This window comes from Panthera uncia, unplaced genomic scaffold (assembly GCF_023721935.1).
Source record: "Panthera uncia isolate 11264 unplaced genomic scaffold, Puncia_PCG_1.0 HiC_scaffold_511, whole genome shotgun sequence".
In the NCBI taxonomy this organism is placed as follows: domain Eukaryota; kingdom Metazoa; phylum Chordata; class Mammalia; order Carnivora; family Felidae; genus Panthera; species Panthera uncia.
The window spans coordinates 15,247-41,642 of record NW_026059662.1 but is presented as its reverse complement, the minus strand read 5'-3'; the positions used below and the strand labels follow the sequence as shown (position 1 = coordinate 41,642).

Genomic DNA, 26,396 nt, shown 5'->3' with positions numbered 1-26,396 from the left:
CAGACCCACACCCCTCCCCTGGATCTGCCTCCTCTCTCAGACCCACAACCCTCACCTCTCTCTCCTGGCTCCGCCTCCCCTGTCAGATCCACGCCCCTCCCCCGATCTGCTTCCTCTCGGCCTCAAGCCCCTCACCTACCTCTGCCTTCACCGTCAGACCCACGCCTCTCCCCTTGTTCCTCCTCCTCGCCCCTTGCTCCGCCGGCTCCCTCACCTGGAGGCGACTCGCCGCGCCCATCCGTGTCTGCTGCACGAACGGGTTGGGCACCGGCGGCGGGAAGAAGGACGCCTGGCGGGGCACCATGGACGGCCGCAGCCCGGCTTTCCCCATGCCCGCGCCCGGCACCGTGGCCGCCGCCGCCTCCGCGCACTTGCTCATGGCTCAGCAGGGCGTCGGGCCGGACCCAGCGACCGTCGCGAAACGCCGGAGCAAGCACCCGTTGAGACCTCCTAGGGGGAGCTTCACCGGAGTCCCAGCCCGCGGCGCTGTTGCGGGGCCACCGCGCAGGCGCGAGTCACCTAGAGGCCGTCTGGCCTCGCCTCTGGCTCTGAACGCCACAGCTCTGGCTCTGCCCCCTGAGCGCTAGCCCCACCCCTTTAGGTATCTGGCTCTTCCTCTTTGGTCATATAACTCTCCCCCCCCCCCCCCCCCCCCCCCCCCCCCCGCCCCGAAAGTTTCTCCTTCAGAGCAGGGCACCCCAATGAGAGACAGTTTAGGCAGGGTTCTCTGCTTGAGGGTCACGCCCACCTGGAGTACCAATCTCTTTTACGGGGCCTGTTGGCCAAATCGCTGGCTCCAGGAGCCTCAGTTGGCCCCTTCTGTAAAATGGGATAAACAGAACTCAGATAAACAGAACCCAAATCCAGCCATCCCTAGGATGTACCATTTAAGTGAGTTAGTATATCCAGGGTAGGTTTTGTTTTATGTGTTTAATTTCTGGTATATGTTTCGGTTTTGCTTAAACCAGTTTGAGGTGGATGTTTGCCAGTTACAGCTGAAAGAGTCATGACAACAGAGATATTGGTACCTGGAGTGGAATCTTCCCCTCAAAACATGGACCAACAGTGGAAGATGGTTCTCCAAAAGAAAATCGAGCTTTCCCAATGCTGTTAATAGAAAAAGACAATGATTGCCAACTATTGCCTTCCACGCTTGATGAGGAACCTGGCCCCCAAAAGGGAAATCACTCGGGCCATGGCTCTGTTTTACCCTGAGGAAGTTCAAAGGCCTATCTGGAACTATATGAGTAGTGGTGGGGCTGGGGAAGATAGACAGTTTCCCAGGACCTGAGGCCAGGTGGTCAAGCCTTGGTGCAGACAAGCAAATACTGGAGATGGTAACTTATAATTACTGGTCAACGACTCACTCCAGGCTGGAGGGCCTGGTGAGAATTCTAATCAGGACCCTGGGACAGCTGGTGCTTCACACTTAGCTACTGCATAATCTCAGAATCTTCCAACCCTACCGGATAGATGTGTGGCCTTCAGCTCCTCACTTAACCTCTGAGCTTGTACCCTCATCTAAGAATGGGAAAAAATTAATTTCTACCCCATAAAGTTGTAGTAACAATTAAAACAAAATGAAACATGCAGTGTTCATAGGAAAGCAGTCAAGAAATGGCCCCTTTTAGGTATTACATTGTGGAGCAGTGGAATGTTCTCAGTGTAACAGAGCATGCTAATAATAGTGTATTATAGTCATGATGTAAGCTTCCTTAGCCTCGGGGGTCTTCAAGTAGGGGCTGGCAGTCCCTTGTGTCTCTTTAGCCAGGAACTTGCACAAAAGGCTATCTCTTCAGGACCCTCAAGGACCTGAGCCATTGGGCAGGCCATAGGAGAAAAGATGACTCCACAAAGGTCACCTCTAGAGAGTCCTGTCCAATCACCAGCCTCACCATGAGAGGCCTGAAGCAACCAGTCTGTCAGAGCCAGAAAAGCCCTCCGAAATAATCCCAGGCTTTCAATTCGTTTCCCAGCAACTCCAAGCTTCCTATATAGAAGGGGATTAGGGGTGGGCAACTTGGTGGGAAGGAGAGATAAAGAGCTTAAACATTAATAGAAGCTGTGTTTTGAAGGCCCACTTTATTTCTCCCTTAGTTATGTTTACTTAGGGTGGCTTTGGGGGCAGTAGAGGGTAATGCTGCTGACGGAGATTCTGGGCTGGGGCTAGAGCTCTTTCTCTAGGTCATCTTTGGCCTTGACTTGGGTTGTTACCTGATAGCTATGGTACCCTGGGCAAGTTGCTTTTCTCTGGGCCTGTTTCCTCATCAGTAAAAATTGAGTTAATCATAGCCTCCCCCTCTTTACGCTGTTGTAAAGGTTAAATGAAATGCTGCATGTCAAGTGCCTGGCACATAGTAAGCACTCTATTAATGGAGGGGCGTTTTGGGGGTTCAGTAGTAGTAAACTGAGCCTCAGAAACGAAGGGGACCTTGAATGAGACCCTGCCAGCACAGTGACAGAACCAGTGTTATTTCAAAGGCTCTTCCTTCAGGACAGAGGGACTCCAGCTCACCCACTTGGAGGGTCTCCTGCTCTTTATTTTGGCAGCTCTGACCTTTGCCGCAAATGTCTCCCGGGCCCTGTAGGGAGCAGAGATTTATAGACTTTTTAAGTTTCTTCTTCTGCCGGGGGCTGTAGCCCCTCTCTAGGCTCTGCAGATTAAACAAAAAACAACAACAAAAAAAACCCCCTGCAAACACTGCCACTCCATTGGTGTCTTTATTCATACTTGTTGACATTTCCCATGGGGAACTGTTGAAGGAAGGTGGGGGAGGGCTGAGCGGGAGCCATGGCTTGGTTTTCCTCCAGCCAGTGGAGGAAGTGATGGGGTCAGGGACGTACTAAACAGAGTGAACAAGAGAACCATCACTATGTGGGCTGAGATGCATCATGGAGTGACTTCAGACAACCTGAAGTCCTTCTGTCAAGAAATTCAAAGTGGAACAATCAAGTCGATCGAGAGAAAAGAACAAAGTGCATACAAAGCAAACCGCTAACGTAGAAGAGGTCCTAAGGCGTCCAGCAGTGAGAAGCCAGGTGTGCAGGGTGGCCACGTGACCATGCCCCTGTCCCACTGCCCCATGCCAGGCTGGGCTGTCGGGCCACCAGTGCCCTCTTGAGACAGTCTCTCTCTGTTGGCTCCGAGGGTGCTGTAAGCCACAGAAAGTTGTGGAGGGAGAAAGAGCCCAAAGCGTGGCAGCACCAGGGCAGCCCAAGGCAGGGCTGCATTGAGAATATCAAAGCATCTCTTTGGGGGTGGCTCTGGAGGGCTGGTGGGGTATGGAAGGGGGATGAGGGCACCTGGCAGGGGTACAAGCAGCACCGTTCCTGGGGCACAGGGCAGAGCCACCCTTCAGAATCTTAAATTACCAGGTAGGGGTGAGAACGCTGATTAACTACAGAGCTGAAGGCTGCCAGGCCCATCCGGGTCCTTCCCTGGCGCTCAGGGCCTGGTTTTGCAGAAGACATGGATGCGCGGGGCCTGGAGGAGCCAGAGACGGCTCAGCAGCCCAGCCAGTCGGATTTGATGCTTCCAAATTTCACGCTCTTCAGACTCTGGTTCTCCAACTTCAGGTAATACGCGCCCTTGAAGAAGTAGCTGTGACCTGGGACGAGACAAAGGGAGGTGGTGACCACCCCATCCTTGGACATTGTAGCACATGAAAGGGTCCTGGGAGCCTCCCGTAGGGAAGAAGCCTTTAAACCAGAGAAGACCCACCCCCACCCCGCCCCAACCTCTGAGGCCGGAGGAAGGGGAATGGCTGGGGAACTAAGCTCTCTTGAGTCCCTGTTTCTTCATCTGTAAAATGGGGGTGAAGATACGGACCTCTTAGACCTCTGGGCGAGGATTAAATCGGCTAATACATGCTATTATTAATATAAATAACCCCGCTCCACTGAGCACAGGCACAAACTAAGCACTTCCCAGAGGGGACAAATGAGGAGGCTCCCAGGCCTTTCAGGCCGACAGCTGGCTATTTGGCTTACACAGATTCTGTGTTTTGTTTTGTTCTGAATGAGTTGCCAGCGTACAAACATCTGGAAACTTCACATGAAAATACGCACTTCTTGCTCCCTTTTAAAACAGCTAGACTATCTGAACGACACTGGGCCCCCATTCTTGCAGCAGCCATCAGAAGGAGGTGGTTGTAAATCAGCCAAGTGCCTTCTGGTTCACCACAGACCTCACCCTTCCCCACCGTCTGCCTTGCCTGCTTCATTCATTCATGCTATTGGCCTGGCCCCTACGGGCTGTAAAATGTGCGATTCCTGACGTACGTGATCTCATTTCCTTCTTTCAAAAGGCCGGCACACAGTAGGTGTTCAATAGATGTTTACTCTCGAAGACAATCCTTAACCTAATCCCTAGATTATGTGCTGCTCTTCCTTGGACATGTGAGATCTTTCACCACCGGAGCTTAGGGCCATGTGCTTAGCATATGATAGGGGCTCCAAAGAAATCTTTGTGGAGTTTAATTGAAACCTCCTGTAAAAAGCCAACTGGACTCATTTCCAGGACCCTGCAGACCTCACAGAAGCCTCCTCAGAATATGGTTTTCAAACTCCAAATTCTATCCCTTGCTGATACGGGGTTGTATTTTATTCAGCAAGGGACCGGGGGCAGATTGAGTTGAGTGGGAGAACTTTGCCACATCAGCAAGAGGGCAGGACAAAAGTCTGTCCTGTCTCCAATGGAGCCATCCTTCTGCTAATGGGAGGCAGTCACAAGGCCTCCTGTGGAACCTGAAAGGGCCTGGACCAAACCCCGGAATGAATCCAGGGCACAGAGCCCATGTTTCTTGTTCCAGCAGGCCTCCTGCCCTCCCCTTCCCTGGCTCCAGGCCCTGCAGCTGTGAGGGGCCTTTCTGGGTCTTACTGCCTGGAGCCAGCTGAGTGAGCAGAGGTCAGGGGTCTGGATGCCTTCCCAGCCCTGGGCTGAAGGGGCTGGTTTGTTTTCCCCGGGCTCCGCTTGCTGCTCTGCACAATGAGGGAGTGTGTGCTTGTGAGGAGCTGGGCCCCGGGGCTGGGGGCGGGGAGGCAGGTCCTAGAAAGCGGACAGGGGGCTGGGCCGCTCACCACCGCCCTGCAGGTCGACCACGGCGTCCAGGTTATCGGGGATGGCGTTCCAGGCATCCGCGATGAGCTTGGGGAAGCCAGGGTCCATCTTCTTCTTTACTTCATTGTACCTGCAAGCAAACAGCAGATGAGGAACCGGGGGCGTCCCTTAAGGCCAGCCCCCCCCCCCCCCCCCCCCCCCAACCTGGATGGGAAGGCCCAGCGGCTGGCTCCTGGCTGAGCCTGGAAAACCAGACCTAGCCCTGCAGGGAGGCGGCCGGCTGGAGTCAAAGGCCAGGGAGCCAGACTGGGTCTGGATCCCAACCCCACTACTCATTAGTTATGTGACCTTTAAAAGTCCCATAAAAGCAATCTTGTGATTACTGCTAACGTGTAAGCAGTGCCTTAACCACTTTCCATATATTTCCTGTCAATCTTTGTGAGAATCCCAGGACACGGTTATTACCGGAATACTCATTTTATAGACCAGAGGCTTAGAAAGTGCACCCAGCTCCCAAGTGGTAATCCAACCCAGGCCTGCCTGGCCCCCCAGCTGCAAGGTGCTCTCTGAACCTCCGCTTTACTAACTATAAAATGGGGTTGTATCGAGCATCTTAATTAACGTATGTAGGAAATGAAATAACATATGCAAAATGCCTATCTCCCTGTCTGCTGTTTGGTATTTGGGAAATGTTAGTTCCTTTACACACTCTGATCCCTGCTGCAGTGTGGGGCGCACTGGACTGAGAGTCCAGGGATGGGGTCCCGCCTCCACATTCTTTCACTGAGAGGCTTTGACAAACCACTGCTTCTCCAGGTGGAGGTGACCGTCCGCATCCTGGGAGATGATCTCATCTGGGACAGCCAGGTTACATGAGTGGCACGCGAATCCAAGCCCTGTTAGTCACAGGGCGGGCCTCCCGCCCCCTCCGTCCCTGATGTAGCTTACAGGGTACATAGTTATCCTGGGCCGTGCCTTTTATCCAGATAAATACTTTGAGAATTAGTTGGCATAGTCTTCTTCCTGGCTAGCGATACCTCCATCGTTTTCCTTTTTTGGGGATTTTTTTTTAAATGCTGGGGCCACTTTGATTCCTTTGGTTTTCTACTTACACTCAACCTACTCATTATTCTCTAAATATTTAATGACCTCCTACTCTGCCTGCCTGTGGATACTGCAGCAATCAAGATAAAAGTCTTGCCCTTGTGGAGTTGATTTTCTAGACAGATCTGTGCTCAAATGCCATTTTGGGGACAGCTGAGCTTTCCTCTGTGGTGCCTCAGAGCGGACCCTCTTCCCTGAGGCCAGCCCGACCAGCCGATCCTAGACACCAACAATAGCTTTCCCTGTGGGTTTCCCTTTCCATCCCTCACACCAACCACCATTTCCACTTCCCCCTCTGCCCACCACCCTGGGAACCGTCGGGAAAGCCCTTCTTAACCCCAGCTGCATCATAAGACTTCTTGCAAAACCTAATATGCTTCCTCGTGACCTGGTCTACCAAAACCAAGTCTTCAGCCCAAAGTCCCAGCACCTCATCCACACCACCCCCTCTGAGGCCCCCAACACTACATTCTCCCAGAGTGGTAACGGCTCTGACTCTGGGTCCTATGCTTGAACTCGCCCTCATTTCTCTCTCAGTCTACCCACAGAGGGTAGGCAGGGCAGGAAGCAAGCCCATTTTATAGATGTGGAAACCGAGCCTCGGAGAAGTGAACCAATTTGCTTCCAAGTTCTTTTCGGCCAGGAAGAACAAGGCATCAGGGCATCAGAAGGTGCTGGCTCTGAAGGGGCCCAAAGCTCTTCGTCTTCCTCTCTGTCTGCAGGTTCCTACACTGCCTGAAAAGGTTTCTTTCTCTGTGACACTCCATGCCTCCCCACCGCTGTGGAAACTGGCAGTGCAGAGCAGGTGTTAAGAACACAGACATTTCTGTCTCAGCTTTTCCATGGGGGTACCCTTGAGGTACTTCAGCCTCAGTTTCCACAGCTGGAGAACGGGGCTAAAATAGGATCTACCTTTAAAAAGAAATAAAGGTGAGGGGCACCGGGTGGCTCAGTTAGTTAAGTGTCCGACTACGGCTCAGGTCAGGATCTCATGGTTTTTGAGTTTGAGCCCCGCATCGGGCTCTCTGTTGTCAACGGAGAGCCCACTTTGGATCCTCTGTCTCTCCCCTGGTCTCTCCCTCTCTTTCTCTCAAAAATAAGTGAACATTCAAAAAGATAAATAAACGTGAAATGCACAGCCTCAGGCCTGGGATAAGCCTGTCACGGAAGCCATCGTTGTTCTTTTCAAACATGTTTATATCTAGTTCCCTCATTCGACCGTAAGCTCCACAAGGAAAAGCGTGACTATTTCTTAACCACTGTCTTCCAGCACCCAGCTAAGTGCCTGGCACATAGGAGATACTGAGTATACATTTGTGCACTTGGTGGAAGCTTCCAGAAGCAGGGGCTGAGAACGCCCTGGCACAGACGAGGGCATGCCAGGCTGGAGGCAGATGCCTGTCCTCTGTCATCTGGGGCTCTCCTTCCTTCTCCAGCAGGGAGGCCCCTGAGGCCTCTGAAGCCTCGGCTCCAGAAACAACGTCTCAAGCTCATTGACTATGTCTTCTGGAAACCCAGTCCGGAGCTTCCAGAAAGGCCTTTAGCTCTGCTGCTTTTAAGTCAGTTTCACTGACCTTCTAGAGCAGCCTGTGCATTCTGGACCCCAGCTTCGGAAGGTGGGCTCGTTGCAGAAAGGGACTGGGAAGCAGATAACTCTGCCCGAATCCCACCCAGGTGCCACCACAGCCCGTGTGTCCGTGTGTGTGTGTACGCATGCACGCTTGGGCACACTCGCGTTCACACGTGGCTACATCTGTCCTATATGTTCACATACACAGGGGGCCCTGGAGGCGGAGCACAAAAGTCCTTCCAACACCATGGTTTGTAGACACAAGTGCTACTTTATGGTTCGAAGATTCACGTTTCTGTGTTGTCTGTGCTGCTCACTGTCCGCATTCTAAGATTTAGAGATTCAGGGCGCCTACCACGCTGAGATGCTATTTGTAGTACGTGCTTGTGCAGAGGAGTGTTTGGGAGCCTACGGGCAGAAAGCCCGCTCCGAGGTTTCCTGGCTGACTGTGTTCTTTCTTGAGGCTTGAGATATCCATCAGCTTAAGTCGCTAAGTATCTTAGCAATATGTCTGGACTTCCTCCCTGACACAGGCAAACAGCTTCTGAATGCAGGGCAGCTGGGGGCAGGGCGGGTGGGAAGGGCAGGGAAGGGGGAGAAGAGGGAGGCCTGGGAGGGAAGCAGGACTGTTTCAGGGATGGCCGGCAAAGGGCCCGGATGCGGGAGCAGCCACAGGAGGAAGGTGCCAACCACCCCTCACCCCAACCACCCCTTCCACTGACTGAATGACACGGAGGGTAGAGTGGAGGGGCTTGGGGTTTGGGGCCAGGAGAAGCAGTTACAATCCTGGTTCTGTGGCCAACACACTTGCATTTAAATAACGTAGACAAGGTATTTAATTTCTTTGGACCACAGCTTCCCTGTCTGGGAAATGTGGAAGCTTTCTAATCAAATTCCGGAAGTCTGGGTGGCCTTTCACTGACCATTCACGGATACTGGGCTCCCTGACCCATGGCCCTGACCATGGCCTCTTGGAATTGAACCCTTTCCTTTTGATGACCCAGAGCGGTGAGTAACCTCCTTCTGAACTGGCCCACTGCCAGCCTGCACCCACAGACACTGGCCCCGTGGCAGACATTTCACAGGGTGCCTGCTGCTTCCCGTGGGGCCTGATCTGGATGCTTCTGCGGGCAACTGGTGGACCTATCTCTGTCTTCATCATATTTTGCCCTCTGCCACCCCCGCCTTCACCACCCCCATTTCTGAGGACCCCACTATCCCAGGTACTATAGAGAATAGGGAAGAATAAATAGCATGGTCTCTAGGAGCCAGAATTCCCAGGTTCGAATCCCAACCTGCCACGACATGGCTGTGTGACTTTAAACCAGATACTTAACCTCTCTGGACCCCCGGTTCCTTATCTGTAAAATGGGAATAATAACAATACTTATCTCATAAAGCCCCTTGGAATAATGTCTGGCATCCAGTGTTATTAGTAGCAGCTGCTGCCTTTATTTTTATTGCCCTCTTCTTCAGTGAGTCACTCCCAAATCGGAGGCCCCACACCAGACAGACATGGGCCCAATCGAAAGACTTCTGAGGAGGAAAGGAGGTTCTGACCAGACCCCTAGCAGCAATGTACACAAGGATGCTTCATCCTTCAGGGACTTCTCGCAGGGCCTGCAGCTCTGGGAGAGGAGAGGCGAGGGAGGGGGCACCCGTGGCCCCAAACCTCCGACTCTGACCCAGGAAACAGGAAACCACAGAGTGTCTTCTCTTCGTCCACACAGATGGCTGTGCTGTTCTCCTTTCTACTCTGCCCCACCCCCCTTACCTCCAGAACTTGTCTCCAGCAAAGATGTAGGTCTTCCTGTTCTTGCTCCAGTTAAACGCAGCATCTACCCGCTGGACGTCAGGGGGCAGCCCCAGGCTGGTCAGCGGCTTGGGGTACCCTCGCTCCAGGGTGCTGGCTGAATAGACCCAGTATTCATTCCCTGCGGCGGAAGCAAAGTGTGCGTTGGTGACTGGTGCTGAAATCCCTCAGGCTGGCCTGTCCCTCCCGTCCTCTGTCTGCCGGGGACCCCACCGTGCCCATTTTCATCAGGGACACAGGTCCTGCTCACTTTGGGCTCAGTGCCCAGAATCAAGACTCACATATACGGTTTCACAAATTGCTTATAGAAGTTGCCTGGCAGAGGAGGAGAGTGGAGGGGGGGGGGGGGGGGGGGGGAGGTGCATGCCTTGCTCCCTCACCAGGCCACGCATGCTAAGTGCCACATTTACCATGAAGACCTTTTCCTAATATTGCATCACAGCCCACGAGCACTCTGGGACGGAGGAGGCAGGGAACTGGCTGGCGGAATCTGTACCTTTGTGCTGCTAAGACTTCAGCTCCTCCGGGAGGCAGTCCCTGTGCCCACCCCTCGGACCAGGGCAGTTTCCTATCAGTCCTTCCTCCCCTATGATCATAGCCTTACTGCATTTCCTCCTGACAGCCCGCTTTTCTCTCCCCGCACCCCCCGCCACCCCGCTAGCTTGTGAGCTCCGTGAGGGCCGGGCTGGATCCCTGGCACGCTGTAGGTTCAAATGAATGTCGAAGGAGCAGGGTTTCCCCGATGTCAGCCATGTGACGCTCCCTTGATGATTCTTAACCACTTACAGAGACTTTTTCTACTATTGTTTGCTTAGTATTTGGCTTTCAGGGAATTCATCCTGAAATCCATAGAAAATACATGTATTTTCTTGAACTAAGTTTTGAATGTTAAAAATGAAATCACCTTTTAAAAAATTCTAACTCAAAACAGTCAAAGGCTCTAGCTTTAGGAAAGCGTTGGAGGCACCAGCACTGAACTGTAATTTTCCTTCTAGAAAACGGATCAGAAGGATTGAAAATTAAAAAGTAATGAAATGTTCACACGTGGGCTAATGTATTTGATGCTGGGTGTCTGAGCCAATCTCCCAGATGAATCCCATGCTTTTGGAAGTCATGGTTGAGAGAACGGATCCATAAAAGAGAGGGAGCACCCACAGGTGCACAGGAACCACGGTGCAGACCCCCGTGGCGCCGAGGGCGAGGCAGGCCCCTTCCCACACACCTGCAAAGAACACAGCCTTCTCCTCCTGTGGGGCCTCGTATACAGCATCAATCTTTTCCGGGAGCTCAGGCCAGAATGTGGCCACCAGCAGGGGCCCCATGGGCTTGCTACGTGGTGTCACTGTTCGCCAAATGAACCTGGAATTGGGGCAGGGGACACAGAAAACCACACCTTGGGTCACTCTGCAGCTATTACCACAGGTCATATTAGCTCCCCAAGCCCACTCAAAAACTTCCCAGCGATGACGCCCTTGGAGGAGCCAAGATCAAAAGGAAGGTTGGAAAGACTAGAGAATGGGCAGAGCCCCCTCTGCAAGATGCCAGGACAGAGAAACCACTTTTTTGCTCCCTGTCTTGCTTCCTCCTCCAGGAAGCCCTCCCTAACTACCTTTGTCCATACCATATTCTTGTCCCTCTGAGTCTCTCAAAATCATCAACACTGGGTGCCTGGAATAGTAGTTTGATTGTTGTTGTTGTTGTTGTTGTTTTTAAATATCTTTTATTTAAATATCTTTTATTTAAAAACATCTTCAAATATCTTTTATTAGATCAGAAGCCAATTGAGGCAGGGGCTTATGGTATTCACAGAATGTCTTGAATTGAAAGGCAATGGACTTGTGCACCTCAGCAAGAGTGACAACTATTACTTCTGGAGGGCCTACTAAGTGCCAGGCACGTTGTGTGTCTTATAAAACGAAACCTTCATAATGTCACAAGATTGCATCCTTCCTCACACAACTCTGGTATTCATGATCCAAGTTTGCCCACCGGTGGACCCAAACCCCATTCCGATTAGCTTAAGCCACCGGTCTCAAAGTGTGCTCCCCAGACCAACAGCATGAGCATCATCTGGGGACTGGGAAACACAAATTATTGGGTCCCACTCGAGACCTATGGGCCAGATTCCCTGGGCTTGGGGCCCGGCAATCTGTTCTAACAAGCCTTCCAGATGATCCTGATATGTGCCAACCTTTGAGAACCACTGGTCTAAGCTTATCAGAGCTTAGCATTTCCTGGCAATTATTATTGGTTCAGTAGTTGCTATATGATTCATGTGAGCCTGACAAGATTGGATAGACTTGTATTTCCTATCTGGGGACTTCTCTGTCTCTCTCTCTCTCTCCTGCCGGATGTGGGCAAGGAAGCCTGCTGCCACTGGCAGCCATTGTGTGACCATGAGGGACCCAGCCTTGAGATGAAATCAACGCGGAGGATGGCTGTGGACAAAGATATCATTGAGTCCTGCCCCTGGAGGCAGCCCTACGTCTGGACTTCATACCACACATACATAATTAAATTGCCTATAATCATGCAACCGTTAGGAGCAGGTCCAAGATTCCAACCCAGGGAATCTGGCTCCAAAGCTCATTCTGTCACCTACCACATTCTATGGATGGATGGATGCACGGATGGGTCGACAGACTGTTGAATGGATGGATGATGGATGGATGATGACTGACTGGTAATAGATAAAGGATGATGGATGGATAGATGATGGACAGATAGATGAATGATGGATGGGTGTATGTATATGTGTATGTACAGATGGACGATGCAAATATTTTTTAATGCAGTCCTAGATACTGTCTGCCATTCTCCAGGAGGGCTAGGGCAGCTGGGTGAATCTCAGCTCTTGATCGATTGAGCGGAGGCCTTTATCTACAGCATAAAGGATACCACCTCTCCCCTGCGGTTACTTGATCCCCATAGAAAGAATGATTTGGCTATTTGAGGTCAAGGCGATTCCAGGAGAAAGCCTGTGGGAGCCTGGATTACTGTTTCCAATTCTTCCCTCCACCCCTATTTCAGAATTACACATCCATGTGCATTTGCCATGTGACCTCTCAGTACCACCGTCTATAGTGGGTGTTGGGCCTGGCCATGTGATTTGCTTCAGTCAATGGAACATTCTCAGACATGATGTGAGTGGAGGCTTTAAATGCGTTTGTGTGGTTTGATTTGGCCTCTTGTGTTTGTCATCTGCCACGAGCAGCTGCTAATCCCAGGAGAGTGAGTGATACGCAGAAGATCCCCGAACCCAAACCGCAGCCCAAAGCCAAGACACCTAGACAAAGACCCATAGACTAGGAAAGAGTAATAGAAATGCCCATTGCGGTAAGCCACTGACATCTGGAGGCTGTCCAATACATAGGACAAGCTGTCTGTACGGGCCATTCTGTGAAGCAGAGGTTGGGGGCACAGGGGTAACGGGAAATGGGCAGAGGGCAAGGACGAGAAGCAAGCTCCTGTACTCACCTGTCCTTGAAGAAGAAGATCTCCCCCCGGATCTGAGAGATGCCATCAAAAACAATGTCCTGTTTGCAGATCTCAGGAGTGACGGGGCCGAGAGTTGGGGTGGGGCCGGTGCCAGTGTCAATGTCAGGGGAGGCCCCTGGAGGAGGACGTGCCCTCAGACTCTCGCCAGCTCCAGGGGCTCTCCCCACCAGGCTGAGCCCCCAAAGCTGCCCACCCAACCTGCTAAGGGTCAGAAGAAATAGTATTCTGGCCTTGGAGTGAGGCCGGGCAAGACACAGAGATGATGTCTGGACGTGGCAGATCAGTGAAGAGAGACCAGGGTCCCAACCAGCTGGTTGGTACTTAACAAATGCTATTCACTGACATCGCCCGAACCAGTCTTCACCATGGCCCTTGCAAGGAGGCACCGTTATTATTGCCATTTTACAGATGGGGAAACTGAGGCCCAGAAAGGTGGAGCGACCTTCCCAAGGATTCAAACCCAGAGCTCAGGTTCTTAAGCCCAAAAGAGAGTCAAGGCCAACAGCGGCCACCAGTGTGTCCAGCATCGGGGGTGTGGAACCTTCTCAAGCATTCATCCCTTTGTTCCTCATGGCAACCCGTCACAGTTTAGAGAAGAGAAAAGTGAGTCCAAGGAGGTAAAGACCTGCTCCATCTCTTGCTGTTGGTGAGGGGCAGAAGCACTTGAACTTGTTATCTCTCCCTTTGACTTGGTCCGGGCACCGGGACCATTTGATACCTTTTTTTTTTTTTTTTTTTTTTCTTACTGGACCTACTCTAGCCTCATCATAAGCATTAATAAATAAATCACTGTTTTCAAGCTCTGGTTGAATTACGCCTATTACACATCAAGATAAAAGAATTGGGTATGAAAACCAGACACCTTGGGTCCCCTCCCGGTCTCATCAGGATCTTCCATACGCTGGCACATTCGGCTCTGTATGTAGCTCCTTCTCCTGGATTCTAAACCTAACTGGGTTGCTTTCCTGGTGACCCTGGGCCAAAAGGGTTACCTTCCTCAGGCCTCAGTTTACTCACCTAGAAAATGGAGAGCCAGTTTCTCCCCTGCCGACCTCACAGAGTGGCTCTGGGGAGCCAAGAGGGGCATGAATACTGGTGCTATTTGGAAAGGAAAGGGACTATCCAGGGGTCCCCTTGGAGGGCTGCTCTGATACCCCCAGAACTGATCAGCGCTCCTGTCTCCTGCCTTTGGTCTCCTGCGGTCCTGGAGAGACGGGACCTTGCTGGTCCCCAAGCCCTGGCCTCCATCCTGGGCTGCGTGACCTCCCCAGACCCCCATCCCGAAGCCCCACACGGAGGGTTACCATAGAGCTCTTGAATGCCCTTGATGTCGTCGTGGGACAGGCGGAAGTTCTTGGTGTAGGTATAAATGGGTGCCATCAGGGCCCCAGGGTCCTGAGAGTGCTCCAGCCCCATTGCATGGCCAAACTCATGGGCTGCAACCAGGAACAAGCTGTACCCTAAGGGCCGCAGGAGGGGAGGGGGGCAGAGAGACAAGGGGAGAGAGACAAGGGAGGATGAGGGTTCTGAGGACATCCCCATGGTAGGGCCGAGAGCCTTGCAAATGGCACATATTGATTTTTCCTTCTCCCGAATGCTCTGGGACTGAGATACTATGCCCATTGCTTCCAAGTCGGGTCAGCCAAAGTCCCTTTGTCCCTTCCCATGGTGGGCAGCTGCTGTGTGCTATAAAGAACAAATAGCAGCTGCAAATCCTCTACTTGGGGTCCCATTTGATAAAAAAAAAAAAAACTTGCACTACAGGGTCTCTGAAGAGGAAAGAAGGAAAGAGAGTGGGCTCACCCTTCCTGCCCCAGGGGAAGTAATGACAACCATTCCCACTTGGAATGATTGCCCAGGCTTAGCCACAGACAGAGGGCAGGCTGTAGGATGAGGGGGGTCTCCCCAAAGGATAGGTTCAGTTCCTAAGACTGAGCTCCCGTGACTGTGTGTGACCTTATATGGAAATAGCATCTTTGCAGATAAATTAAGATGTAAGTTAAAAGGAGGTCACACTGGAGCAGGATGGGCCCTTAATCCAGTGTGACCCGTGTCCTTATAAGAGGAGAAGATACATAGAAGGCCACGTAAAAACAGAGGCAGAGACTGGGGCCATGCAGCCTTCAGAGGGAAGGTGGCCGTACCAATGCCTTGACTTTAGACTTGTAGAGAATACATTTCTGTTGTTTTAGGACACCCAGTTTGTGGCACTTTGTTATGACAGTCTTAGGGAACGCAAGTGTGCCACAATAGCTCTGGGGTCTTAAGCCATTCCAGCAGATGGAGAATCCCACCTTTACGTAGAAGCTGGAGCAGGGCAGGTAGTATCAGGATATGTCCTAGAGTGGCATTGGCAGGGGTTAAGAAAACGTCTTTCGGCCAGTCTCTGTCGGTTAGCCGTTACCCAAATACCACCCCATTGTGAGTAAAAAAGAAGAAAAGTAACATAAAAAGAGGCTGATCTAATTCTGGCCAGCCCCGGACCAGACCTCTCACTTGGCCATCTGGCGCCATCGGGGAGCTTTAAGCCCAATCCACTGGGCCCTGCAGACTAGAGTGGGCATAGTGCCCCCAAACACCTTGCTCACTGCACTGACCACATAGTAAGGTCATGGCCTATCTCCTGGTCATGCTCTTGCCCCAGCCTGTGAGCCCTGGGGGGCAGCACTGTCAAGGTCCCCCCACCCATTCACAACTTGGCAAAAGAGGGTGCCAATGGGACACGGGGGGCTCTGGGGACTCTCTTGTGCTACCTGGAGGGTGGTGTTGGAGAAAGGATGATGCTCCTCCTGTTTTTCCTCTCTTTTCCTGCCCACCCAGCTCCTTGCAGGCAGCTCCCCACTGGAGGGGAATGCCTTGCAGGGGAATCATTCTCTGGAACGGGGTACCCTGCGCTCGGCACTGGGATGTTTCGCATAGTCACAGCCCCACCTGTGGCGCGGTCAAGGCGGAGGAGAAGAGCGCCATCTCCACGGATGGGCAGGGCCTCAGCCAAAACAGTGTGTCTGCCAAGCACAGGTGGGTGTCTGGGGGTGATGTCTATGCCAGAGGTGGGTGGGGGCCCAGGAAGGTTTCCAGTGCAGGGGCGGGGCAGCATCTGGTGTTTCTGCCCAACGGGCAGAGCGCTGTACCTTGGTCAGGGCAAAAGCCCCACTTGCGGTCATCGTCATAGTTGGCTGTGGTCGCACACCACATCTTCCCATCGCTGCGGCCCGCGCTCGTACAGCTCTCATGCTTGTTGCCCAAGAAGGTGAAGGGGAAGACACAGGGGGCACCTTCTGAGTTCCCGCCAACAGTGGACATGGCTGTGGAGCAAGGGACATGGGTGAGGGGGCAGTAAGGCATCTGAAGCCACCACCAGGGAACCACACGATGTGGACATTAACAAATCACGCTTATGGAGCACCCGCTTCAGCCCTGGGCACTGGAGCAAGCATGTCTCTATAACCCTGTGCAGTAGGGACTGTAAGTCAGCCCCATTTCGTGGATGGGAAACTGGAGCTCAGAGAAATTAAGAAACTTGCCTGAGCAGATACTGCTGGAAGCGTCAAACCCACGCAGCCAGATTCCAGAGCTTTATTAGCCTCCCGTGGATGGGGCTGGAGGGGACCAGAGGCAAAGGGTGCTGGGCACAGCCAACGGGGCCAGCATACTTAGACAGTGAGCTCCATCATGCGGGCTCCTGTGGAAGACCTACCTGTGTCTCCTGCAGAAGGCAGGTGCTCAGTAAAAATCAGGAAGGAAGGGAGGGAGGAAGAGAGGGAGGGAGGGAGGGAGGAAGGGAGTCCTTACTGAAAAACAGAAGCCAAAAGACAGAGACACAGACTAGAGCAAAGAAAGGCAGGGAAGACATACTTCAAGATGAGACAGAGAGAGAGAGAGAGAGAGAGAGAGAGAGAGAGAGAAACGATTACAAGGAAGCTGAGAGTGGATGGGCCATTCACAGAGGGTCCTGAGCTGGCCTGACATTAGGGATCACCATTTCGGCTTAACTGGCTATTGTTCTGATCAGCATCTGTTCGGATTTTGGTGCTCATGCTGTACCAGCTGCTAAGGACTCTGATGAGTTGCCCCGGACAGGGGGAGGGGGCTCTGGTAGCTTTTCTACCAGAGGACAGACATTTCCATCAGAGGTGGAGACACCCACCGGTCTCGGGGCAGAAGCCATACTTCTTGTCTCGGTCGTAGTCTTCCGTGGTCCCGCACCAGCGGTAGCCGTCGGTGCGGCCCTCAGTGGTGCAGCTGTCGTAGGATGTTCCCTGGAAGCGGAATGGGAACTTGCAGGGCTGTCCGTCAGCATTGCCACCCATGGTGAACAGGGCTGGAGGTGAGGGAGAGACGGAGAGAGCATGAATGTGAGAGGCCACCCACCGCCCAACGGGGAATGAGCTCAGCACCTGCGTGGGCGCAGGGCTGGCTGGGGGCCAACCTGCCAATTCACACCAGCGAAGATACAGCATTGTTAAGATGTTAAAACCCGTCTGTGCTGGTAGCTGAACTGCTGCTCCTCTGGTCCCCTGGAGGGTACTCCTGTCTCCCCAGCCACCTTGATCCCTCCCCTGGGACCTTATGGGCCACCCCTCCTCCCACCAATGAAATGGTTAAAACCTGGCACACAGCATGGGGCCGCCAGAGCCCTGCCCCTGACCCAACCCCAAGGTGACTGTCCACTCTGCCTGGTCTGTGCCCAAGCCACGCAGATTGCTAAAAATATCATCCATGGTGGTCGGCAGGACCACAAATCTTTGCATTCGAGAGAAAGGAAAACTGAGGTTCTGAGAAGGCTGGTTCTGGAACTGCTCATGGTCATCTCTCTCTTGCTCACACCCTTTGCCACACACACACACACACACACACACACACACACAGAGAAAGCTTCACCTCCCTTTCAACCCCAGGCGCTTTCCTGGACGGCCCTCCTGTGGTCTCTGTAGGAGAGAGAGGAGGAAAGGAGGGGGAGAATGGAAAAGAGGTGGCGTCTCCAGACACCTTCTAATATGCCCTCCGAGCTCCCACTCTGACCTCCCCAAGACAGAGGCTATGCCTGGAGAATTTGGGGAGAGTGGGAGTCAGAGTCTGGGCTTGTCTGTCTTGGGTTTTCCCCCTGCTCCCCCATGCCTTCATCCACCCCCAAAGCTACAAAATGGTGTATCTCTGAAATTGCCAACTAGCAAAACCACAAGTTCGTAACAAGGACCATCTGTGCACAACGGCGCCAGAGGTGACCTCATCAGCCCTCATTAACTCCACCATGGCCAAAATGGGGGCCAGGGACCACAGGATCAGGGTCCCATATCCTCACTACTCCCCTCTCCCCAACCAAGAGACCTTCCCCCCGCAATACCAGAAACAAGGAGACCAGGGGAAGAGCCAAAACTGAAGCCAGACGCCTTGGTGGCCTCAGAGAGGGAAAGGCAACGTGTTAACCTTGAGGGAGGCCAGCCTCTGTCTCTGGTCTCCCAACAGCTGCATTTCTACCACCCAGGAAGCCCCCATCCCCTTTCAGATCCTGCCCCCAACGAGGATGAAGAAAAGCAATCATTGACTCAGCAGTCAGGAGGGGCTGAGTAACCAGAACCTCTATCCCAAGACCGAACACGTGCGTGTTGTATGTACTTGAATCTGGCTAAACACCAAGTAAATGGCTAATGTCCGATGCAGGGAAAAACCAAACTTATGAATTACAGCTGTTTCCACTTCCATGATCAAGGCATTCTCTTCTAATCACAGGGACTGACACATGGCAAGGTTATCTCTGCTCGAATCCCTACTGGGAAATGCAAGAGACATAAAATATCTTTGTTTAAAAATTTGACTTATTAATGGTCAATGACGTGAACTCTTACTTAATACAAACTATCGCGTGAGCTTTGGTATTAAAAGTGTAAACAGGAACGCCATTAACTAGTTCTTGGTTTCTTTCCCTCTGTTAAGATGGCTGGTGTTCAGTTGCAATGGGGTCGGAGAAGTCACAAACATGTAAAATTACAGCCAAAAAGACAGAGGCATATATATATAGATCAAAGAGCCTTCAAGGGATGAGGAAGAAATAAGTAATAAAAAAAGTAAGTTCTGCATTTTCTCCCAAGTATTAAAAAAAGTAAGTTTTGCATTTTCTCCCATTTCCCTTCCAGTTTTCTGGGCTTTTGATCTCCAGATCACTAAGATGATATGATCTAGAATTAAGATGTATACACACTCTTTTTGTGATTTCTGGTTATGAAGTGTGTGTCATCGTGAAGGATCTACTAAAAAAGGGTTGGGTGTGTTATGTCAATACCCTTACCCCTTAAGGAAACTCCTTGCTCTATATGGCTTCAAAATAGCTAAACATTTTGTCACAAGCATCAGCAAAAACACGAAGATACTGAGTCAAGCCTAATGCCTTTGCCGAGACACAGAGATGCAGACACAAGAAAGGGAAGACAGAGACCCCGAGAGGCACATGGAACAGTCCCACACCCAGACGTGTGCACGCACACACACACACACACACACACACACACACACACACTGGAAGAGTCAGCATCAGAACTGGAAACGATGGCTGAAATTCCCAGGGCTGGTGTCCCCAAGCCAGATTGGGTACCGGCCTCGGTGTCTGAGTCCCGCCTCTGAATCCCACTGCTAGGCTTCCGATCCCCCCCCCCCCCCCCCCCCCAGCCTCTCCTCGTGTCCCTGAATCCCCAGTTCTGGCCGGAGGACCACTGGGCATCTTAGTAATTCTAAATTCATTCTTATGCACATTAGAAAAAAAAAAAAAAAACTAGCACGTCAAACCTGTGATTTCACAAGTATTTCTGCTAAGGGCAAAACAAAACAACTGATTTCCTGCAAGGATTACGTACGTAATCGTGCCGATGAGAAGGACACAGCAATGGCTCAGACGAGGCTGGTAGGGCCTGAACGAACGAATGAAGTGGGGCACACTGGCCGCGTCCGGCCTGGCGGTGGGGGGGGAGCGCAGGGGGTAGTGGGGAGCCTGGGAAGGTGGAGGCTGCGGTGGAAACCCCGGGGCCAGGTGGACGCTCACCTTCGTGGGGGCAGAAGCCGTATTTGCCATCCTTTTCAAAGTTGTAGGTGGTGGAGCACCAGAGGAAGCCGTCGCTGCGGCCCGTGTCCGTGCAGCTGGTGTATTCCTTGCCGTTGAACAGGAAGGGGAACTTGCAGTACTCCCCGTCGGCGTTCCCATACTTCACGCGGACCACTGAGGGCAGCAGGGGGTGGATGGAGTGTGAGCCTCTCCGGGCCCTTCTTTGGAGACCGGGACTCTGACTCACCGGGCTACGTGACCTCCCTCCCCCTGCCGTCTCTCCGGTCCCATCGGAGCAGATGGAGGTGCCCACGGCGGCCCAGGAAGCCACGGTCCTGGTTGCTAGGGACGGCGAGGCTCGCGGAGGACTGGGGAGGAGACCTGGGCGTGCGGATGTTCACTTTCTCACCTTGCCCTTCTCCCAGGGTCCACAGCTCATCGTCGTCAAAGTGGGAGTCTCCCCCGACGCCAGGGCCCGGGGCAAAGGCGTGAGCCAGGAGCCCGTCCTTGCCATCAAAGGGGTATCCATCTCCGTGCTCTGCAACACAGTGGGTCTCAGCTTCTAGCTGCCCCGGCCACACACAGCCACGCCCAGACCACAGTCCTATAGCTGCCCTAACGTCTGTCCCCTTCCCTGTCCCGGTACGGTCATCCGGCACCGGGAACCCGGCATCTCCGCAGAGGGCTCCTAACTTGATCGTCACCATCCCACGGTCTTCAGTACCCCTCAAGTCTATGTGGCCCCCAGTATCTCTACCACCGACCTTCACTAACGACGTTACACCTACACACAGACTAACATGCCACACGGGCGTCCTCCCCACTCACTCACTGTCCCCACCTCTACACCATTGTCTATATCACCTACCGCACGTTCCCTGCCATTTTGGCCCTAGGGCTTACCCTCAGGTCACACCATCACCAATATCCACAACAGTAGCCCCCATGCCTACTTTGCCGCCCAGGTCCGCACCATCCACCCACACGTCAACACTGCTGCCTGCGCCGGTGCCTTCACCCACGTCACAACGCCGCTCACAATGTCCACGCTCCCTCCCTGCACGTCTACACTACCGCCAGTGTTCACAAGGCCAACCCACATGGTGTCCTTGATCCCGGGTTCTATTCCGCTGACTCTGGCGTCTACACTGCTCCGTTGTTTCCGAGCCACCCTCACATCCAGAGTTGCTCAGTGTCCCCCCAACATTAGCCAATGGAACTTTCTGTGATGATGGGGATATTCTTTGTGCTGTTCAATTCAGTAGCCACTAATGTCCTGTGGCCACTAAGCACCTGAAATGTTGCCAGTGTGGCCGAGAAGCTGAATTTTAAGTTTTATTTACATTTAAACGGCCCTATGTACCCAGTGGCCACCATGTTGGGCAATGCAGGTAGACCACTTGCTTTCAGGGCACAACCCCCTGTCATGTCACCTGCCCCCACATCAGCGTGGCTCTCCAGTGTCTACATCTTCTACTCTCCTGTCTAAGCTATGCTCAGGACTCCGGTGCCCCTCTAATGGCCAGACTGCCCCCCCTGGTCTCCACCCTGGCCCCCCGCTGACCCCTCTTCTGCCTACCCCAGCGGCCAAAGTTGATCATGATGTCCGCCTCTCCATCGTGGATACGAGAAAACCTTAGCGGGGTTACATCACTCCAGACTTGGAAGGCACGAGCAAAGGCATCATCCACTGTCTCGGGGTCCAGATCAGGCGTGTAGCCAATGATCCTGGAGGAGATAGAAACACGTGTGAGTGTGCCTGTGTGTACCAAGGAATGTCAGTGTGCATATGCACACGAGCACGGACATATAGGTGCAAGTGTGTATATGCAATTGTGTGAGTGACCATGCCTGAACGTGTGTGGATGTGCACGCATGAGTACAGGTGTGCGAGTGTGTGCTTGAGCAGGTGAGGGGTGCACAGACTTCTGCACGCACATACGAGCGTGTATGAGCCTGGATGCACGGGCAGGTATATGTGTGTGCGTGTTGAGCAGAGCCTGCTGGGAGAACAGCCCACCCAGAATGCCTTGGGGTTCTGTGGAGCCCTAGCCCAGCCCATGCCTCCATGCCCTGGCTCAGAAGTCTCACTCCTCACCTCTGGCTGGCAGGCGAGGAGGCATGAATAACGCGTTAAGGGGCACAAGGCAGAGATCTCCCCCTTGGAATCCAGCACGAGCCAGACAGAGCAGCGCTCGCAGCCCAGTTCACAATCAGTTATAACAGTTCTTTAATATCATATAAAACTCAATTAGCAACCAATCATCAAATTCCCTCCACCTGCTCCAACGACCCCACTTAATAATAATAGCGTATTATTGTAGTAACAGTGTATACGATGTGACGAACGACTAGCATTCACTACGCTCTTACCGTATGCTGGACGTTGTGAAATCCCCTTTATTTATGACCAAGCTTAGTTCCCAACAACCTACTAGGAAGGTTGTGTTTTAGCCCCATTTTGTAGACTGGAAAGCCAAGGCTCAGAGCACTAGAAACTAAGTTGGCTGATGCCCCAAGGCTATTATTGTGAGATTCAAGCTGTGGTCCATCTGACTCCATTTCGTAAGAATTCCAGGCCCCTCGCTGGATACCCCCTGGGTCCCCAAGAAGGGAGAAGCAAGGCCCGGAGACCCACTGTCCCCACGGCCCAGGGGCCCTGCCTTGGCACCTGTATGTGATCTGGTTCTTGTCCCACTTGGGCTTGCGGGGGAAGAAGTTGTAGTTGGCCACATCAGGGTTGCCACAGCGAGGCTTCCGCATGGTCTCAATCGTGCTCTGGTCAAGGTCACCCGTCTGGGGCAGCCCAAAGAACTTCTGCATCTTCTTTAGTGTGTCCTTGAGCACGAACAGGTTACAGCTCTCCTTGGGGCAGCCGTAGAAGGTGTTCAGATATTGCTGAAAGACAGGAACACCCGGAGACAAGCAGCCACGTTAGGGTGGCACAATACTGACCAAAGTAGTCAGGGAATCCAACAGCACTGGGTAGAATCCCGGGTTCCCCAGCCAGCTCTGTGACCCACTGGTTGAGTCACATCGTAAAGCATGGCTTGCAGCACGTGTTGAGTGCTTACTATATGCCCTATATGGTTATTGTTACTATCCCCATCATCCAGATGAAGAAACTAAAGCTCAGAGAGGTTAAGAAACTTGCCTAAGATCCCACAGCTCATGAACGGAGGAGCTAGATTCGGATCCAAGCAATCTGGCTCCTGGGTCCACACTAGGAACTCTAACTCTCTGCCCCTCTTCTTCTCCTCTGTCATCTCTTTTAATTCACCTAACGGCTGATGACATAGAAATTGTTCTTTCGCTTTTCTTATAAGGAGTTTCATGGCTTATGTGCATGGATTCCAGTCGCAGACAGACCTGGGTACAAATCCTAGATCTGTCATTTCCAAAAGAGAAAATCATCTTGTCTTTCCGGATCTGAGCAGCCAGCTCTGCCCTAACCGAGGCCTAAACCAAACAGACCCCTGGGGAGTCGCAGGGACCAACCAGCTCATTTGTCTCCTCACCAAATGTTTTTTTGACGGCTGCCATGTGCCCAGCCCTGTGCCAGTATTATTGGGGATAAACTGGTGAACACGACGGATGTTTCTAGTCTCCAGGCTTCAAATCCCAGTGTGGGGAGGCTGACAGACCATAGTGGGTGCAATATTAAATATGTGATCTGTGTTGTAAAGACAACCAAGAGACCTTATTACGGGGGCCCTAACCTTGTTTGGGGAGCAGTTAGGAAAGGGAAATAGAGGGTATAATATTAGTGATAACGAGAATGATAACAAAAGTTATCCCTTATTGAATGTTTACCGCGTGCCAGGTACCCTTCAAGGTGTCTAGGAGGACTTCCCCCTTAGCCCTGAGACAGGCATCACTATTATCTTGTCTGCGGAAGCAGGTGAGATTGAGAACTTAAGTCACTTGCCCAAGCAGGTCAGTTGTTAGAGTCTCTCTGATGTGAACCTAACCAGTCTAAGTCTAGAGGAGGCTTCTCAGGCCTCCCACTGCATTGCCTCTGGGCAACACGGACTTCCTTCCAGGTGCTGTAGGAGGTGTGGGGACCCAGGTAGCTTTTTCAGTGCTACAAAGCTCACCTTCACCCCCAACCAACAGCCACATCAACATGCCGGCCAGCTCCAGACCCTTGTAAAAAAAAGTAGCCCCCTAAAAATATAAGGTCTCCCAACCCACTTACCCAGCTGGGACAGAGGTCTATATGTAGGAAATGGGAGTGGTGTTATCACATCCTGAGAAGGGGCACCTAGGGTGACCAGAGGGGACCAAAGTCCTGTCCTGGGCAGGATGGGGGACCAGGATGAAGGAGAATGAGATTTCTGGGGTAGGTGAAGCAATAAAGGAGCAGATGTCTGGAAAGCAGGAAGGAACATCCGGAGGGGTCCTCAGCCCCAGGGGCTCTCAAGGTGAGGAGAGGTGCCCCTCGGGGGGCCCCCAGCCCCCTTGTGTAACGTGTAACGCTGCCGCGGTCGGTCAGGGAGCCCTTCCAGCCAGGCAAGCGAGTGAGTGAGCGCGCTGGCAAAACAACGTCTGAGCCACAGCTCGGAGCCCCGCCAGGAGGGAGGGCTGCCTGGCGGCTCTCCGGCCGGGGCTCCTGGCGCTCAAGACTCAGTCCGCCCCCGCCCCACGCGCCCAGGCCCTCCCGCGCCACCCCTCCCTGCGCCGGGCGGCCAGATCTCTCCTCGGGTCCTCAACCCTCTCTGGAGAAGTTCGAGGAAACTTTCCGAGGTGCAACCCTTGACCTTCCTGACCAACTTGTCCATTGAGCCAGGTGAAAACGATGCGCTCTCTGCTTCCCTCCTGCCCCAAATATCTGCCAAAAGATCCCCTCCAAGGCCTCTCTCCAGATGTATGCCAAAGGTTCCTCGACGTTGGCCAAGCTCTGCTTTACCCTGAATTCCTCTCCACATGTGTGCAAAAGTTAACCCAAATTGTGTGCCAATGGACCCTCTTCCCGAAGTCCTACAGAGGTTTCGAAAGATCCTCCATTTTCAGAAGAGACCCCTTTTAGGCCTTTGGCCAAAGGTCTCTGACTCTTGCCAGGGGCCTGTTAGCCAACCCCCCAGATGTGTCCAAAAGTTGTTTACAAAGCTGCCCCCTTGCCAGATCCCCCAGATACTACACAATGGCCCTGCTATTTACAAAAGGGGTCCCTTCCAGCTGTTTGCCAAAGCATTCCCTGCCCTACCCCCGCTGGTTTCTCGCCCCCCCCCCATGCTGTGTCCTAAAAGTTGCCAAGTTGTTTATCAAAGGCCTTCTCCAATTACCGAGGATCCCCCACGGTTTGCAAAAGAGATTCCCTCTTTCAGCTAGCCAAAGACCCCCCAAGTTGTTTCCTGAAGCTCCTCCCCAAGCCGTGTGCCCACCGCGGGGGTGGCTTTTCTGGAGACCCGGAGACTCCCCCTCGCCCCCCCCCCAAATCCTCGGCCTCCGAAGTTTCTCTGAACTTGACTCCTGGAGGCCAGCGCAGCGACTCACCACGGCCAGCTCTTTGTCCGTTTTGGGGGCCACATCTCCAGGGAACTTGATGATGGGCGACGGCGCGGCGGCGGCGCGGCCCAACAGGCAGCCCAGGACGCAGAGCGCCCGCAGCGGGCCGGCGAGTGCGCCCCGGGCCCCTCGCGCCTCGGTCATCGCGCTCCCGGGCCCCGCGCGTCGCCCGGGGGTCGCTGGCTCGGTGCGGGTGGCCGCGTCGCCGCCTGGCTGGCGCCTGCTCCGCCGCGCGGCGCTGCGCTCCGAGGGGCCGCTCGACTCGGTGGCCTGGGCTTCGCCCGGCTCAGCGGCGCATGGTCCGGCCCCCGCGCCCCAGCCCCGCGCCGCCGCCCGTTCCCGCCGGCCCCGGCAGTCCCTTTGTATGTTTAAAGCCCCAGATGCGCAGCCTCCAGCCACCGCCGGAGGAAGTCTGGATGCAGCGGAAACAAGGGAGGGGGCAGCCGCCAGATGTGGCCTGCTGGGCTGGGAAGGCGCTGGCTGTGCTGGGAGGGGGGCGCGCTCAGGCCCGGCCCTCTCCGCCCCACCCCACCCCACCCCCCGCTCGCCCTCCTCCTCTTTTCTCCTCTCTCCGCCTCCTCGCCCCGCCGCCAGCCGCTCCCGGCCTTGGCGGGCACCGGCAGTGCGCGACCTCTCCACCCCTACCCCCATCCGGGCGGGCGCCAAGACTAAGGACCCCCTGCGGGGGGACATCTGGCGCGACCACTCTAGACTCGTGACGTCCAGAGGTTGGAGAGCAGCGGTTCTTGGAGGGACGCCCGGGGTGGGGGCGAGGGCAAGGCTGCCTTCCGTCCGAGATGGGGAGGAAAAC

General features: G+C 53.5%; 1 protein-coding gene across 1 annotated transcript; it reads right to left on the bottom strand.

The window, feature by feature from the left end:
- Positions 1-2,702: 2,702 nt before the first annotated feature.
- On the bottom strand, positions 2,703-26,069 carry LOC125918164 (72 kDa type IV collagenase). Its single transcript, XM_049624199.1, has 13 exons — positions 25,574-26,069; positions 22,749-22,975; positions 21,657-21,805; positions 20,487-20,615; positions 20,078-20,251; positions 17,192-17,365; positions 16,176-16,349; positions 14,349-14,504; positions 13,024-13,159; positions 10,769-10,905; positions 9,508-9,667; positions 5,080-5,189; positions 2,703-3,608 (listed from the first exon to the last, which is right to left on the bottom strand). Exons 1-13 carry the CDS (start codon positions 25,727-25,729, stop codon positions 3,505-3,507), a joined length of 1,986 nt encoding a protein of 661 aa, XP_049480156.1. The 5' UTR covers positions 25,730-26,069; the 3' UTR covers positions 2,703-3,504.
- Between the last annotated feature and the right edge of the window lie 327 nt (positions 26,070-26,396).

Excerpts from the sequence above, each read along its gene's own strand:
- LOC125918164 (XM_049624199.1), bottom strand. The coding sequence starts at position 25,729 with ATGACCGAGGCGCGAGGGGCCCGGGGCGCACTCGCCGGCCCGCTGCGG. Across the intron at positions 13,160-14,348 it reads GGGCATTCAAGAGCTCTATG|GGGCCTCCCCTGACATTGAC; the intron begins GTAACCCTCCGT and ends GTCCTCCTCCAG. Across the intron at positions 9,668-10,768 it reads GAAGGCTGTGTTCTTTGCAG|GGAATGAATACTGGGTCTAT; the intron begins GTGTGTGGGAAG and ends CTTCCGCCGCAG.